The sequence below is a fragment of the Salvelinus sp. IW2-2015 genome, linkage group LG20 (assembly GCF_002910315.2).
Source record: "Salvelinus sp. IW2-2015 linkage group LG20, ASM291031v2, whole genome shotgun sequence".
NCBI classification, from domain to species: domain Eukaryota; kingdom Metazoa; phylum Chordata; class Actinopteri; order Salmoniformes; family Salmonidae; genus Salvelinus; species Salvelinus sp. IW2-2015.
In genome coordinates this window covers 32,039,792-32,054,847 of record NC_036860.1, presented here as the reverse complement: position 1 = coordinate 32,054,847, position 15,056 = coordinate 32,039,792, and the positions used below count along the sequence as shown (strand labels likewise).

General features: G+C 41.7%; 1 protein-coding gene across 3 annotated transcripts in view; it reads left to right on the top strand.

The window, feature by feature from the left end:
* vps11 (VPS11 core subunit of CORVET and HOPS complexes) overlaps positions 1-15,056 on the top strand; it is a 56,257-nt gene that overhangs the window by 29,681 nt on the left and 11,520 nt on the right. The window contains exons 1-13 of one of the 3 annotated variants that reach the window (XM_070449345.1): positions 118-354; positions 741-907; positions 1,320-1,464; positions 1,580-1,715; positions 1,823-1,986; positions 2,236-2,483; positions 2,791-2,992; positions 3,168-3,319; positions 4,633-4,819; positions 13,300-13,443; positions 13,619-13,822; positions 14,100-14,261; positions 14,500-14,633. In XM_070449345.1, the coding sequence (XP_070305446.1) occupies positions 762-907; positions 1,320-1,464; positions 1,580-1,715; positions 1,823-1,986; positions 2,236-2,483; positions 2,791-2,992; positions 3,168-3,319; positions 4,633-4,819; positions 13,300-13,443; positions 13,619-13,822; positions 14,100-14,261; positions 14,500-14,633 (2,024 nt within the window). In that variant the 5' untranslated portion in view covers positions 118-354; positions 741-761. Of the gene's footprint in view, positions 1-117; positions 355-740; positions 1,465-1,579; positions 1,716-1,822; positions 1,987-2,235; positions 2,484-2,790; positions 2,993-3,167; positions 3,320-4,632; positions 4,820-13,299; positions 13,444-13,618; positions 13,823-14,099; positions 14,262-14,499; positions 14,634-15,056 lie in introns of those variants that run through there. The other 2 variants (XM_070449344.1, XM_070449346.1) reach the window with 2 other exon arrangements.

Genomic DNA, 15,056 nt, shown 5'->3' with positions numbered 1-15,056 from the left:
ATTTTCACTAGTCGGAGCTCGTTTTTTCACGAGGTCGCAGTTGTTTTGAACGCACTGATGTCGGAAGTCAGAGATTTCCGATTTCCCAGTTGTTATGAATGCGGCAAGAGCCCGTCGTCCACATTCCAAGTACTACAGAGTAATAGGTCCTTTCGGTGATGGCTGTCGAGAACAACATTTTTGTCAATATGTGATTGGTCCACGTTCAATTAATGGGCGTAAATTATATGACATTGTATTAAGGTGACCTATTGTGTCGTTGAGTACTAGTTGTTGTAGTCAAAACAATGTGGAAGGCAATGTAATTTTTTTATTTTTTTATTACTGATTGATTGATCGATCTGTTACTTACTGGTACGTGTTTTTCTTGATTTGAACGAGTTCTTAGCTTTACTTTATGTAAGTAATGTTTGTGACGCTAAATGTTTTTTTAATATGTAACCCAGGGACTACAGATGAAAATTAGCCAACGGGCTAAATCTGGCACATTTCTAGAAATGTTAGTTGATGTGCATTGTCCCTGTCAAATACATAAAATAAATAAGTGCGGGGGAAAACACTAATGAATGGGTGATATTTCAAAATGAACATGATCAACAGTTAACCACTTTATTTTGTGACACTCACCCTTATTGCCTGCCACCTACATTGATAAAAAATATATAATTTACAATACTCGTCTTCCTCCTCCCCCTCTCTCACATGACTTGTGATGTGTATCACATGATTTCTTCCCTCAGGATACAGACAGTGCAAAGAAAATGGCTGCGTTCTTACAGTGGAGACGATTTGTGTTTTTTGATAAAGAGACCGTGAAGGACGCTGGAGATAATGGGAAGAACTTCGTCCTCCCCGTTGGCATATCTGCATGTGACTCGGGCCGGGGCCACATCGTTCTTGGAGATATCCTTTCGGTGGTTTCCATGACGTTAACATAGCATAGTTCATTTAGTTGGTCAATTCTAGCTAACGAACTTGCTACCCAGACATCCCTCTCAAGCAGTCTAGTTATTTTAAGCAAGTTAACTAATAACGTTAATGAAATTGAGTTTATATGCCCAAATTATGCTCATTGGCTAGCTGCAAGTAAGGAAATTATTATTGCTATACATGCTAGTCATACGACTAAGAAGAGTACATATTTACATTGCTTGTATTCATTACACTTCTTATTCCTATGGCTAATTTATATACATTTTAAGAGTATTCGAACATGGCCCTGCCTTTGTAATTGTCTCCTCTATCCCTAACCATGCAAATGGCCATTTGTCTCTCTTTATCTAAAATGATGCTTCCTTGAACCAGAATAAATTACATATGGACGGTCAGATCTGGTTTTTGACACGCTCCCTACAGTTGTCCTCCTTTCAGGCTTACAAACTGAGAGTGACCCACCTGTACCAGCTCAAGCAGCACAGCATTTTGGTCACGGTTGGGCAGGACGAGCAAGGAATTAACCCCCTGGTAAGACATTTAGTAGGATATATTTAATAGTGACTATCAAAAAACAGTACTTTAGTTTCCTTGGTAGTTATTTGTGAACTGTTACTAGAAACCCAGCTGTGTTACTGTTTGCCAGGTGAAGGTATGGAATCTGGACAAGCGTGACAGCGGGAATCCTCTGTGTACCAGAATATTCCCAGCAATTCCTGGGAACAAACCAACAGAGGTGTCCTGCCTCAGTGTACACGAGAACCTAAACTTTATGGCCATTGGTAAGTGGCATTTCTTCAGTACTACCTATGTTGCCTATAGTTTAGAATTGGTTTTGACATTTATGTTTGCGCCCTGTTATAAATTGATAATCCCCATGTCATTGCAGGCTTCACAGATGGCAGTGTGGTGTTGACAAAGGGTGACATAACCCGGGACAGGCACAGTAAAACCCTGACACTGCATGAGGGCACCTGTCCAATCACGGGCCTCGCTTTCCGTCAGCAGTGCAAAGTCACTCACTTATTTGTTGCCACTCTGGAAAAAGTCCATGTAAGTCATTTGAGCTCTTCAAATGTCACTCTGATAAATGAAGTCCATAGAAACAAGTATAAGATCAATTCAGGTTATTCATGTAAATTACAATTCAATATTTGAAAGTGTCATATTTTCAAGGAGGATTTGAATTGATAGATTTGAAATGGCATTGACCCCATGCCTGTCGCCATACTACTTTTCCCTTGGAGCATGAGCACTAACTTGCTTCTGTTTCATTTGGTGTTGTTTCCACCCCATGACTAGTGCTACACTTTGTCGGTGAAGGAGTACCCTAAACTGGAACTGGACACCCACGGCTGTGCGCTGCGTTGCTCTGCGCTCACAGACCCCTCCCAGGACTCCCAGTTTATTGTCGCGGGGGACGAGTGTGTGTACCTTTACCAGCCTGATGAACGTGGGCCCTGTTTCGCTTTCGACGGGCACAAGCTACTGGCCCACTGGCACCGGGGCTACCTCCTGCTGCTCACCAGGGACACCAAGTCTCCCAACAAGTAAGAACAACTCTCTGATGGTGGCACAGCAGCCATTTCTATTGAACGGGTCCCCTAAGGTTCAAGGCCAGGGTCAGTATGAGTCCTTATAAAGTTCAAAGTTTAGCCAAGTGTCATTTCCTTTTTTTATTGAAATGAAACAAGTCATTTTATACTATATCAATATATGTTGACTGTAAGTAGAAAGAATAAAACAGTAAGTTGTTTTTTAAAAAGAACAACCCTTAAATATTCAACCAAACATGCATATGTTTAGGTGATATATTAACTCCTATGACAATGCATTGAATACAAGTTCTGTACTCAGGTCTGAATTTGGGAGTAGAGAGACATCTCCTTCGGAGAAACAAATCTTGACAATCTACGACCTGGACAACAAGTTCATTGCCTACAGCGCTTCCTTTGATGACATCATCGACGTTCTGGCCGAATGGGGCTCCTTCTACATCCTGACTCGGGATGGAAAGATGTTTGTGCTGCAGGAGAAAGACACTCAGACCAAGCTAGAGGTTAGCCCAAAATACGCTGACTGACATCATGCCTTCTTTTCCCCTCCAATGTATTATGTTCAACTCGGCACCAGATTGAACTGGAAACTAGAAGACTACAGGTTTCAGATCCCAAGTATTGTTTACTACCATTGTGCCTTTAAGCAAGGCACTTAACGCTTCAATCTGTCTTTAGATGCTCTTCAAGAAGAATCTGTTTGTGATGGCCATCAACCTGGCTAAGAGCCAGCACTTGGACAGTGACGGGCTGTCTGAGATCTTCAGGCAGTACGGTGACCACCTCTACGTGAAGGGGGACCACGATGGAGCCATCCAACAGTACATCCGGTATGATCTCACCCAGGGGTTGATGTATCTAACTTCAACTTCATATTACATAGATAATAATACTACATACAGTACCAGTCAAAAGTTTGGACACCTACTCATTCAAGGGTTTTTCTTTATTTTTACTATTTTCTACATTGGATGTCTTCACTATTATTCTACGAACTATGAAATAACACATGTAATTATGTAGTAACCAAAAAAGTGTTAAACAAATCAGAATATATTTGAGGTTCTTCAAAGTAGGCACCCTTTGCCTTGATGACAGCTTTCCACACTCTTGGCATTCTTTCAACCAGCTTCATGAGGAATGCTTTTCCAACAGTCTTGAAGGAGTTCCCACATATGCTGAGCACTTGTTGGCTGCTTTTCCTTCACTCTGCGGTCCAATTCATCCCAAACCATCTCAATTGGGTTGAGGTCGGGTGATTGTGGAGGCCAGGTCATTTGATGCAGCACTCATCACTCTCCCTCATTGTCAAATAGCCCTTACACAGCCTGGAGATCTGTTTTGGGTCATTGTCCTGTTGAAAAACATGTGATAGTCCCACTAAGCGCAAACCAGATGGGATGGCGTATTGCTGCAGAATGCTGTGGTAGCCATGCTGGTTAAGTTTGCCTTGAATTCTAAGTAAATCACTGACAGTGTCACCAGCAAAGCACCCCCACACCATCTCCTCCATGCTTCACGATGGGAACCACACATGCAGAGATCATCCGTTCACCTACTCTGCGTCTCACAAAGACAAGGTGGTTGGAACCAAAAATCTCAAATTTGGACTCATCAGGCCAAAGGACAGATTTCCACTGGTCTAATGTCCATTGCTTGTGTTTCTTGGCCCAAGCAAGTCTCTTCTTATTGGTATCCCTTAGTAGTGGTTTCTTTGCAGCTATGTTTACGAACTTGGATGTACTGAAAGCTACCCACCCTCGTCTTAAACAAATAAATTCCTGTTAACATGATCAACAAGTTGCTTTTTTGCTAGTCCTTAAGCATTTAGATAGTCAGTTGGATTCTTGGTGGGGATGTGTAAGAGGTCAGTGTTCCCACTACCGTTGTATAGGCAAGGTGGGCTTTCCCAACTCAATTGCTTTAAATCGAACATGTTGGTATCAGAGGAAAAACAATAAATTGGAAAACCTACCGGTGTTTAATTAAAAGAGAAAATGGGTTTTGTGCTCCAACAATGGGAGTAGACTGGCTGCCTGAAGTAAGTACTGAATGCAGACAGAAGGCAGTACCAAAAGCCTCTGCCGTTGTGTTCCATAAAATGTCAATTGAAAACGCAACCTTTTTCCCCTCCCTCCCTCAGCACAATCAGGAAGCTGGAGCCCTCTTACGTAATCCGGAAGTTTCTGGATGCTCAGAGGATCCACAACCTGACGGCATACCTCCAGGCCCTGCACCGGCAGTCGCTGGCCAATGCCGACCACACCACCCTGCTGCTCAACTGCTACACCAAGCTCAAGGACAGCTCTAAGCTTGAAGAGTTCATCAAGGTTAGTATTTAAACTGTAAGCCAAGGGTTAGGTAACGGTGTGTGCAGGGGAGTTAACTGTGTGTCCAGGCTTTCATTCCGGGGCTTCAGATAATCATGGTCCAGACTAGAGGTCGACCGATTATGATTTTTCACTACCGATACTGATTATTGGAGGACCAAAAAAAGCAGATACTGATTAATTGTTCAATTTTTATATATATATATATATATATATATATACAGTTGAAGTTTACATACACTTATGTTGGAGTCATTAAAACTCGTTTTTCAACCACTCCACAAATTTCTTGATAACAAACAATAGTTTTGGCAAGTCGGTTAGGACATCTAGTTTGTGCATGACTCAAGTCATTTTTCCAACAATTGTTTACAGACAGATCATTTCACTTATAATTCCATGTATCACAATTCCAGTGGGTCAGAAGTTTACATACACTAAGTTGACTGTGCCTTTTAAACAGCTCAGAAAATTCCAGAAAATGATATCATGGCTTTAGAAGCTTCTGATAGGCTAATTGACATAATTTGAGTCAATTGGAGGTGTACCTGTGGATCTATTTCAAGGCCTACCTTCAAACTCACAACTTTGCTTGACATCATGGGAAAATCAAAAGAAATCAGCCAAGACCTCAGAAAAAAAATTGTAGACCTCCACAAGTCTGGTTCATCCTTGGGAGCAATTTCAAAATGCCTGAAGGTTACACGTCCAACTGTACAAACAATAGTACGCAAGTATAAACACCATGGGACCACGCAGCCGTCATACCGCTCAGGAAGGAGGGGGGTCTGCTGTATAAGGAAATAAGTAAACAGGAAACCGTTCACCCAGAGGTGGCGCTCCTAGTGACCAGAGACTTTAATGCAGGGAAACTTAAATCAGTTCTATCTAATTTCTATCGACATGTTAAATGTGCAACCAGAGGGAAAGAAATTCTAGATCACCTGTACTCCACACACAGAGAACATGTACAAACTCTCCCTCGCCCTCCATTTGGTAAATCCAACCACAATTCTATTCTCCTGATTCCTGTTTACAAACAAAAATGAAAGCAAGAAGCACAGTGACTCGGTCTATAAAAAAGTGGTCGATGAAGCAGATGCTAAACTACAGGACTGTTTTGCTATCACAGACTGGAACATGTTCCGGGATTCTTCCAATGGCATTGAGGAGTACACCACATCAGTCACTGGCTTTATCAATAAGTGCATCCAGGACGTCGTCCCCAGAGTGACTGTACGTACATACCCCAACCAGAAGCCATGGATTACAGGCAACATTCGCACTGAGCTAAAGGGTAGCGCTGCCGCTTTCAAGGTGCGGGACTCCAACCCGGAAGCTTACAAGAGAATCCTGCTATGCCTCCGACGAACCATCAAACACGCAAAGCGTCAATACAGGGCTAAGATTGAATCGTACTACACCGGCTCTGAAGCTCGTCTTATGTGCAGGGCTTGCAAACTATTACAGACTACAAACGGGAGCACAGCCGAAAGCTGCCCAGTGACGCGAGCCTACAAGACGAGCTAAATCACTTCTATGCTCGCTTCGAGGCAAGCAACACTGAGGCATGCATGAGAGCATCAGTTTTTCGGACGACTGTGTGATCACGCTATCCGTAGCGACGTGAGTAAGACCTTTAAACAGGTCTACGTTCACAAGGCTGCGGGGCCAGATGGATTACCAGGACGTGTGCTCCGGGCATGTGCTGACCAACTGGCAGGTTTCTCCACTGACATTTTCAACATGTCCTGATTGAGTCTGTAATACCAACATGTTTCAAGCAGATCACCATAGTCCCTGTGCCAAGAACATGAAGGCAACCTGCCTAAATGACTAGAGACCCGTAGCACTCACGTCCGTAGCCATGAAATGCTTTGAAAGGCTGGTAATGGCTCACATCAACACCATTATCCCAGAAACCCTAGACCCACTACAATTTGCATTCCACCCAAACAGATCCACAGATGATGCAATCTCTTTTGCACTCCACACTGCCCTTTCCCACCTGGACCAAAGGAGAATGAGAATGCTATTCATTGACTGACTACAGCTCAGGGTTCAACACCATAGTACCCTCAAAGCTCTCACTAAGCTAAGGATCCTGGACTAACACGTCCTCTGCAACTGATCCTGGACTTCCTGAAGGGCCGCCCCCAGGTGGTGAGGGTAGTAGCAACACATCTGCCACGCTGATCCTCAACACTGGAGCCCCTCAGGGGTGCGTGCTCAGTCCCCTCCTGTGCTCCCTGTTCACCCATGACTGCATGACCAGGCATGACTCCAACACCATCATTAAATTTGCAGACGACACAACAGTGGTAGCCCGATCACCAACAACGACGAGACAGCCTATAGGAAGGAGGCAGAGACCTGGCCGGGTGGTGCCAGAATAACAACCTATCCACAACGTAACCAAGACAAGGAGATGATTGTGGACTTCAGGAAAAGGAGCCGAGCATGCCCCCATTCTCATCGACATGGCTGTAGTGGAGCAGGTTGAGAGCTTTAAGTACCTTGGTGTCCACATCACCAACAAACTAGAATGGTCCAAACACACCAAGACAGTCGTGAAGAGGGATGACAAAGCCTATTCCCCCTCAGGAAACTAAAAAGATTTGGCATGGGTCCTGAGATCCTCAAAAGGTTCTACAGCTGCACCATCGAGAGCATCCTGACTGGTTGCATCACTGCCTGGTACGGCAATTGCTCGGCCTCCGACCGCAAGGCACTACAGAGGTAGAGCGTACAGCCAGTACACCACTGGGCAAAGCTGCCAGGACCTCTACACCAGGCGGTGTCAGAGCAAGGCCCTAAAAATTGTCAAAGACCCCAGCCCACCCCAGTCATAGACTGTTCTCTCTAAGTGCCAAATCTAGGACAAAAAGGCTTCTCAACAGTTTTTATCCCCAAGCCATAAGACTCCTGAACAGGTAATCAAATGGCTATCCGGGCTATTTGCATTGTGTCCCCCCCCCCCCCCCCCCATTCCTCTTTACGTTGCTGTGCTGCTACTCTCTGTTTATCATATATGCACAGGTCCACTTTATCTTCTTTCGGCTGAGATCCCGTTAACGGGATCGACTTGACAACAGCCAGTGAAAGTGCAGGGCGCCAAATTCAAACAACAAATCTCATAATTAACATTCCTCAATTCCTTACACCATTTTAAAGATACATTTGTTGTTAATCCCACCACAGTGTACGATTTCAAAAAGGCTTTACAACGAAAGCACACAATCTGATTATGTTAGGTCAGTACCTAGTCACAGAAAAACACAGCCATTTCCCCAGCCAAAGAGAGGAGTCACAAAAAGCAGAAATAGAGATAAAATGAATCACAAACCTTTGATCTTCTTCAGATGACACTCATATGACTTCATGTTACACAATACATGTATGTTTTGTTCGATAAAGTTCATATTTATTTCCAAATATCTTAGTTTACATTGGCACGTTATGTTCAGTAACGTTTTGCCTCCCAAACATCCAGTGATTTTGCAGAGAGCCACATCAATTTACAGAAATACTCATAAATGTTGATGAAAATACAAGTGTTATGCATGGAACTTTAGATCAACTTCTCCTTAATGCAACCGCTGTGTCAGATTTCAAACAAACTTTGCGGAAAAAGCACACCATGCAATAATCTAAGTACAGCGCTCAGACACAAAAACAAGCCATACAGGTACCCGCCATGTTGTGGAGTCAACAGAAGTCAGAAATAGCATTATAAATATTCACTTACCTTTGATCTTCATCAGAATGCACTCCCAGGAATCCCAGTTCCACAATAAATGTTTGTTTTGTTCGATAAAGTCCATAATTATGTCCAAATACCTCCTTTTTGTTTGCGCGTTTAGTTCAAAAATCCAAATTCACGACGCGCAAGCACACTTAGTCCAGACAAAGTCAAACAATTCCATTACAGTTCGTAGAAACATATCAAACGATGTATAGAATCAATCTTTAGGATGTTTTTATCATAAATGTTCAATAATGTCCCAACCGGAGAATTCCTTTGTCTGTAGAAAAGCCATGGAACGAGAGCTACTAGAGTTTGTGGCACTCTGCCAGACCACTGACTCAGAGCCCTTATGAGCCCCTCCTTTACAGTAGAAGCCTCAAACAAGTTTCTAAAGACGGTTGACATCTAGTGGACGTTTTAGGGAGTGCAAAATGACCCCATAGACACTGTATTCGATAGGCCAAGCTTTGAAAAACTACAAACCTCAGATTTCCCACTTCCTGGTTGGATTTTTTCTCAGGTTTTTGCCTGCCATATGAGTTCTGTTATACTCACAGACATCATTCAAACAGTTTTAGAAACTTCAGAGTTTTCTATCCAAATCTACTAAAAATATGCATATCTTAGGTTCTGGGCCTGAGTAGCAGGCAGTTTACTCTGGGCACCTTATTCATCCAAGCTACTCAATACTGCCCCCAGCCATAAGAAGTTAACTATACATTCATGTACATACTACCTCAATTGGCCCGAGCAACCAGTGCCCCCGCACATTGGCTAACCAGGTTATCTGCATTGTCCCACCACCCTCCAACCCCTCTCTTACACTACTGCTACTCTCTATTTATCATATTTGCATAGTCACTTTAACCATATGTACATACTACCTCAATCAGCCTGACTAACCGGTGTCTGTATATAGCCTCGCTACTGTATATAGCCTCGCTACTGTTATTTTTCAGTCTTTTTACTGTTGTTTTTATTTCTTTACTTATTGGTCACCTAATACCTTTTTTTCACTGTTGGTTAGAGCCTGTAAGTAAGCATTTCACTGTAAGGGCTACCTACACCTGTTGTATTCAGCGCACGTGACAAACTTTGATTTGATTTGACCTCAATCCTATAGAAGATTTGTGGGCAGAACTGAAAAAGTGTGTTTGAGCAAGGAGGCCTACAAACCTGACTCAGTTACACCAGGAGTTAAATCAGGAGGAATGGGCCAAAATTCACCCAACTTAATGTGGGAAGCTTGTGAAAGGCTACCCGAAACATTTGACCCAAGTTAAACAATTTAAAAGGCAAAGCTGCCAAATACTAAATGAGTGTATGTAAACTTCTAACCCACTGGGAATGTGATGAAATAAATAAAAGCTGAAATAAATCACTCTCTACTATTATTCTGACATTTCACATTCTTAAAATAAAGTGGTGATCCTAACTGACCTAAAACAGGGAATTTTTACTAGGATTAAATGTCAGGAATTGTGGAAAACTGAGTTTAAATGTATTTGGCTAAGGTGTATGTAAACTTCCGACTTCAACTGTTTACGCTTGTAATAATGACAATTACAACAATGCTGAATGAACAATGATCACTTTTATTTTAACTTAATATAATCCATCAATGAAATCAAATTAGTCTCAAATAAATAATGAAACATGGTTAATTTGGTTTAAATAATGCAAAAACACAGTGTTGGAGAAGAAAGTAAAAGAGCAATATGTCCCATGTAAAAAAGCTAATGTTTAAGTTCCTTGCTCAGAACATGAGAACATATGAAAGCTGGTGGTTCCTTTTAACATGAGTCTTCAATATTCCCAGTTAAGAAGTTTTAGGTTGTAGTTATTATTGGAATTATTGTACTATTTCTCTCTCTACCATTTGTATTTCATATACCTTTTGACTATTGAATGTTCTTATAGGCCCTTTAGTATTGCCAGCCTAATCTCGGGAGTCGATAGGCTTGAAGTCATGTAGAGCATTGCATCAAGCATTGCTAAGAGCTGCTGGCAAACACAGGAAAGTGCTGTTTGAATGAATGCTTACGAGCCTGCTGCCTACCACCGCTCAGTCAGACAGCTCTATCAAATATGAAATCATAGACTTAATTATAATATAATAAACACACAGAAATGCGAGCCTTTGGTCATTAATATGGTCAAATCCGGAAACTATAATTTCGAAAACAAAACGTTTATTCTTTCAATGAAATACAGAAACGTTACGTATTTTATCGAATGGGTGGCAACCCCAAGTCTAAATATTGCTGTTACATTGCACAACCTTCTGTCATAATTATGTAAAATTCTTGCAAATTAACTACGGTCTTTGTTAGGAAAAAATCTTCACAGTTTTTAGCGGCCCAAACTGTTGCATATACCCTGACTCTGCATGCACTGAACGCAAGAGAAGTAACACAATTGCCCTAGTTAATATTGCCTGCTAACATGAATTTCTTTTAACTAAGTATGCAGGGTTAAAAAATATATATACTTCTGTGTATTGATTTTAAGAAAGGCATTGATGTTTATGGTTAGGTACATTTGTGCAAGGATTGTGCTTTTTTTCCCTAATGCGCTTTTGTTAAATCATCACCCATTTGGCGAAATTGAAGTAGGCTGTGATTCGATGAGAAATTAACAGGCACCACATTGATTATATGCAATGCAGGACAAGCTAGTTAACCTAGTAATATCATCAACCATGTGTTGTTAACTAGTGATTATGTGAAGATATATATATTTTTTTATAAGTTCATTTTAATGCTAGCTAGCAACGTACCTTGCCTCCTTGCAGCCACAAGGTCCTTTTGATTCTGCATTCGCATAACAGGTGGTCAGCCTGCCACGCAGTCTCCTCGTGGATTGCAATGATCGGTGTCCCAAAAGGCTGATTCCCGATTGCTAGGAAAACTTGAAATCGGCCCTAATTAATCGGCCATGCCGATTTTAATATGTTGATTTCTAGTCCAAACTTAAGTCTGGGAGTAGTCGAAGCAGATGTGAGTGATGGCCTGGAACAAAAGCATACACACTGAGTAGCTCTCCAGGATCATAATCATTGCCCTGAGAAGGTTTCCAGGGTTTCAGAATACTATTTTGGATTCGAAAATGATGATAGAAAACCTATTGCTGTATATGGACTAGAGGTCGACCGATTATGATTTTTCAATGCCGATACCGATTATTGGAGGACAAAAAAAGCCGATACCGATTTAATCGGCCGATTTATTAAAAACATTTTTTTTTAATATATATATATATCATACACACACACACATTTTTGTAATAATGACAATTGCAACAATACTGAATGAATAATGAACACTTTTATTTTAACTTAATATAATACATAAATACACACACACACGCACACAGCTCTGAGAGTTTAAGTTACCTGTGATGAATGTTGAAAACAAAAACTTTAATTTCTATATGCAGGAAATCCTATTTCAATAATGGGCATGGTAAGAATTGACAACCAAAGTTGGAGTCATAATTCCCATGACACCTAGCAAAATCTGAAAAGCGGTTCCTTCATTTATTCCATAGGATATTTTTTAGATTCACTTAAAATAAGGTCTGTGTTTCGTATAGGCTTACATCACCGTGCCAATTTTATAACTGTGTAGATATCCATAGGACAAGGTAACTCTGATCAATATTGGCTAAATATAAGCGAAGATAAATGTTTTTGTAGAGTGGATTTATGAAAATATGTTGACAAACGTTACCTTATCCTAGTGAGATTTACACGGGTATCAAAACGTCGAGGCGGTTTAAGCCTGCACGAAACACAGACCTTATTTGAAGTAGATCAAGACATTCTCTATGGAAGACATGAACGGTAAAATAACGAAGGAACCCCTTTCAAATTCAGCCGCAAGTTATTACAGGAATTATAACACATCGACTATTTCTCTCTAAACCATATACCTTTGACTAATCCGGAAACTATCACCTCGAAAACAAAACGTTTATTCCGTTCCGTATTTTATCTAACGGGTGGCATCCATGAGTCTAAATATTCCTGTTACATTGCACAACCTTCAATGTTGTCATAATTACGTAAAATTCTGGCAAATTAGTTCGCAAAGAGCCAAGCGGCCCAAACTGTTGCATATACCCTGACACTGCGTGCAATGAACGCAAGAGAAATGACACAATTTCACCTGGTTAATATTGCCTGCTAACCTGGATTTCTTTTAGCTAAATATGCAGGTTTAAAAATATATACTTGTGTATTGATTTTAAGAAAGGCATTGATGTTTATGGTTAAGTACACATTGGAGCAATGACAGTCATTGATTGTTTTTTACAAGATAAGTTTAATGCTAGCTAGCAACTTACCTTAGCTTACTGCATTCGCTAACAGGCAGGCTCCTCGTGGAGTGCAATATAATCAATGCAAGATTGGATCCCCCGAGCTGACAAGGTTAAAAATCTGTCGTTCTGCCCCGTCCTAGGCCGTCATTGAATATTAAGAATGTGTTCCTAACTGACTTGCCTAGTTATATAAAGATTAAATAAAATAAAAAAAATCGGCAAATCGGTGCCCAAAAATACCGATTTTCGATTGTTATGAAAACTTGAAATCGGCCCCGATTAATCGGCCATACCGATTAATCGGTCGACCTCTAATATGGACAATGAATCGACAGATACTGTATGTATGACATCATGCACAGAAGGTCTCAACGCTCTGACATCTCCTTTCCCGTTCGACCCCCTTCAGAGCAACGAGAGCGAGGTCCACTTCGACGTGGAGATTGCCATCAAGGTGCTGCGCCAGGCAGGCTACCACAGTCACGCAGTCTTCCTGGCCGAGAGGCACCAGCACCACAAGTGGTACCTGAAGATCCAGCTTGAGGACCTGAAGGTGAAAGAGACTAGAAAGTAATAGTGGATGTAGTAGTGTTAAGATGAGCTGTCTGAGCTAGATAAATGGACACCGGGTCCCCCCTGCTTACATGGCCTAACTGCCAGATCTCTTAATTTTGTCCCTGATAAAATCATTTTGCAAACCCCTTTGTCTCCATCTATGTTCCATACAGAACTACCAGGAGGCTTTGCGCTACATTGGACGACTTCCTTTCGACCAGGCAGAGAGCAACATGAAACGCTACGGCAAGACCCTGATGCACCATGTCCCCGACGGCACCACACTGCTTCTCAAGGGCCTGTGTACCGACTACCAGCCCAGCCGGGATGCCATGGAAAGAGACAGTCTGGACAGAGGCCCGGCGGTGGCCAAGAAGGTTAGCCGTTAGCGGTTAACCTTAACGGGCGGCCTCACCTCCCGGGCAGCTGAGCACATTAGTCCTAGCGTTACTAGTCTAGCAGCATTAGCACTTTGGACTTGAGATCCTTTCTCTAATTAAAATGGCTTTATCAATTACGTGTAAGTAATACAGCTTATATTGTTAAGGATGGTACTACTTCTAATGGTAATGATGATACAATGATGATAAAATGCATGTATCATGGATAATAATGGTGGTACTAGCACTCACTGTACTTACCTTTATCTCCCAGGCAAATTCAGAGGAGTTCATCTCTGTGTTTGCTAATAACCCGCGGGAGCTAAGGGCCTTCCTGGAGCACATGATTGAGGTGGAGCCCTTCTCCTCTCAGGGAGTGTATGACACACTGCTAGAACTACGGCTGCAGGACTGGGCACATGAACAAGACTCTGAGGTGATGGGAACACACACAATAATTTGTACGGAAAACTGCCACGTGTTCACTCAAACGACCTAAACTCACATAGATATACATTTAACAAATGTTTCATATTAGGTGACATACCTGCAGCCTAAATTATTTGTTATTACATTTTCAGAACAAACACCTTTCCTTACCTTTTTGTCTGGAGTATCAAATGTTTGGTTTTGTCTGATCTGTCTGACTGTCCTCTTTCTATTTTGTCTGGCAGAGGAAGAAGGTCCTGCAGGGGGCAGCACTGTCCTTGCTGAGGAGCGACAACACCGTATTTGACAAGGCCCTCGTTCTGTGCCAGATGCACAACTTCAAAGAAGGGGTCCTGTACCTCTATGAGAAGGGCAAACTGTTAGTATTCCTGTCTCTAAACCTCTCCAGTCCGAAACACATGATCCCAATTCCAATATTTCTGCTTCTGCCTGAAGTTTACACTCGTTCACTCCCCCCAGTGGATTTAAAACCATGCGATTGGTGTAACCTGAGTGTCTACCATTTAACGTCCAGAGCCAATGCTTTAAAGTCCATGAGGGAGAGTGAACAGGTGCAGACTTTGGAAGTGGTGAAAAAAGTACCCAATTGTCATACTTGAGTAAAAGTATAGATACCTTTTTAATAGAAAATGACTGAAGTGAAAGTCACCAAGTGAAATACTACTAGAGTAAAGGTATTTGCTTTTAAATATACTTAAGTATCAAAAGTAAATGTAATTGCTAAAATATTCTTAAGGATCAAAAGTGCAAGTATAAATAATTTCAAATTCCATTATATTAA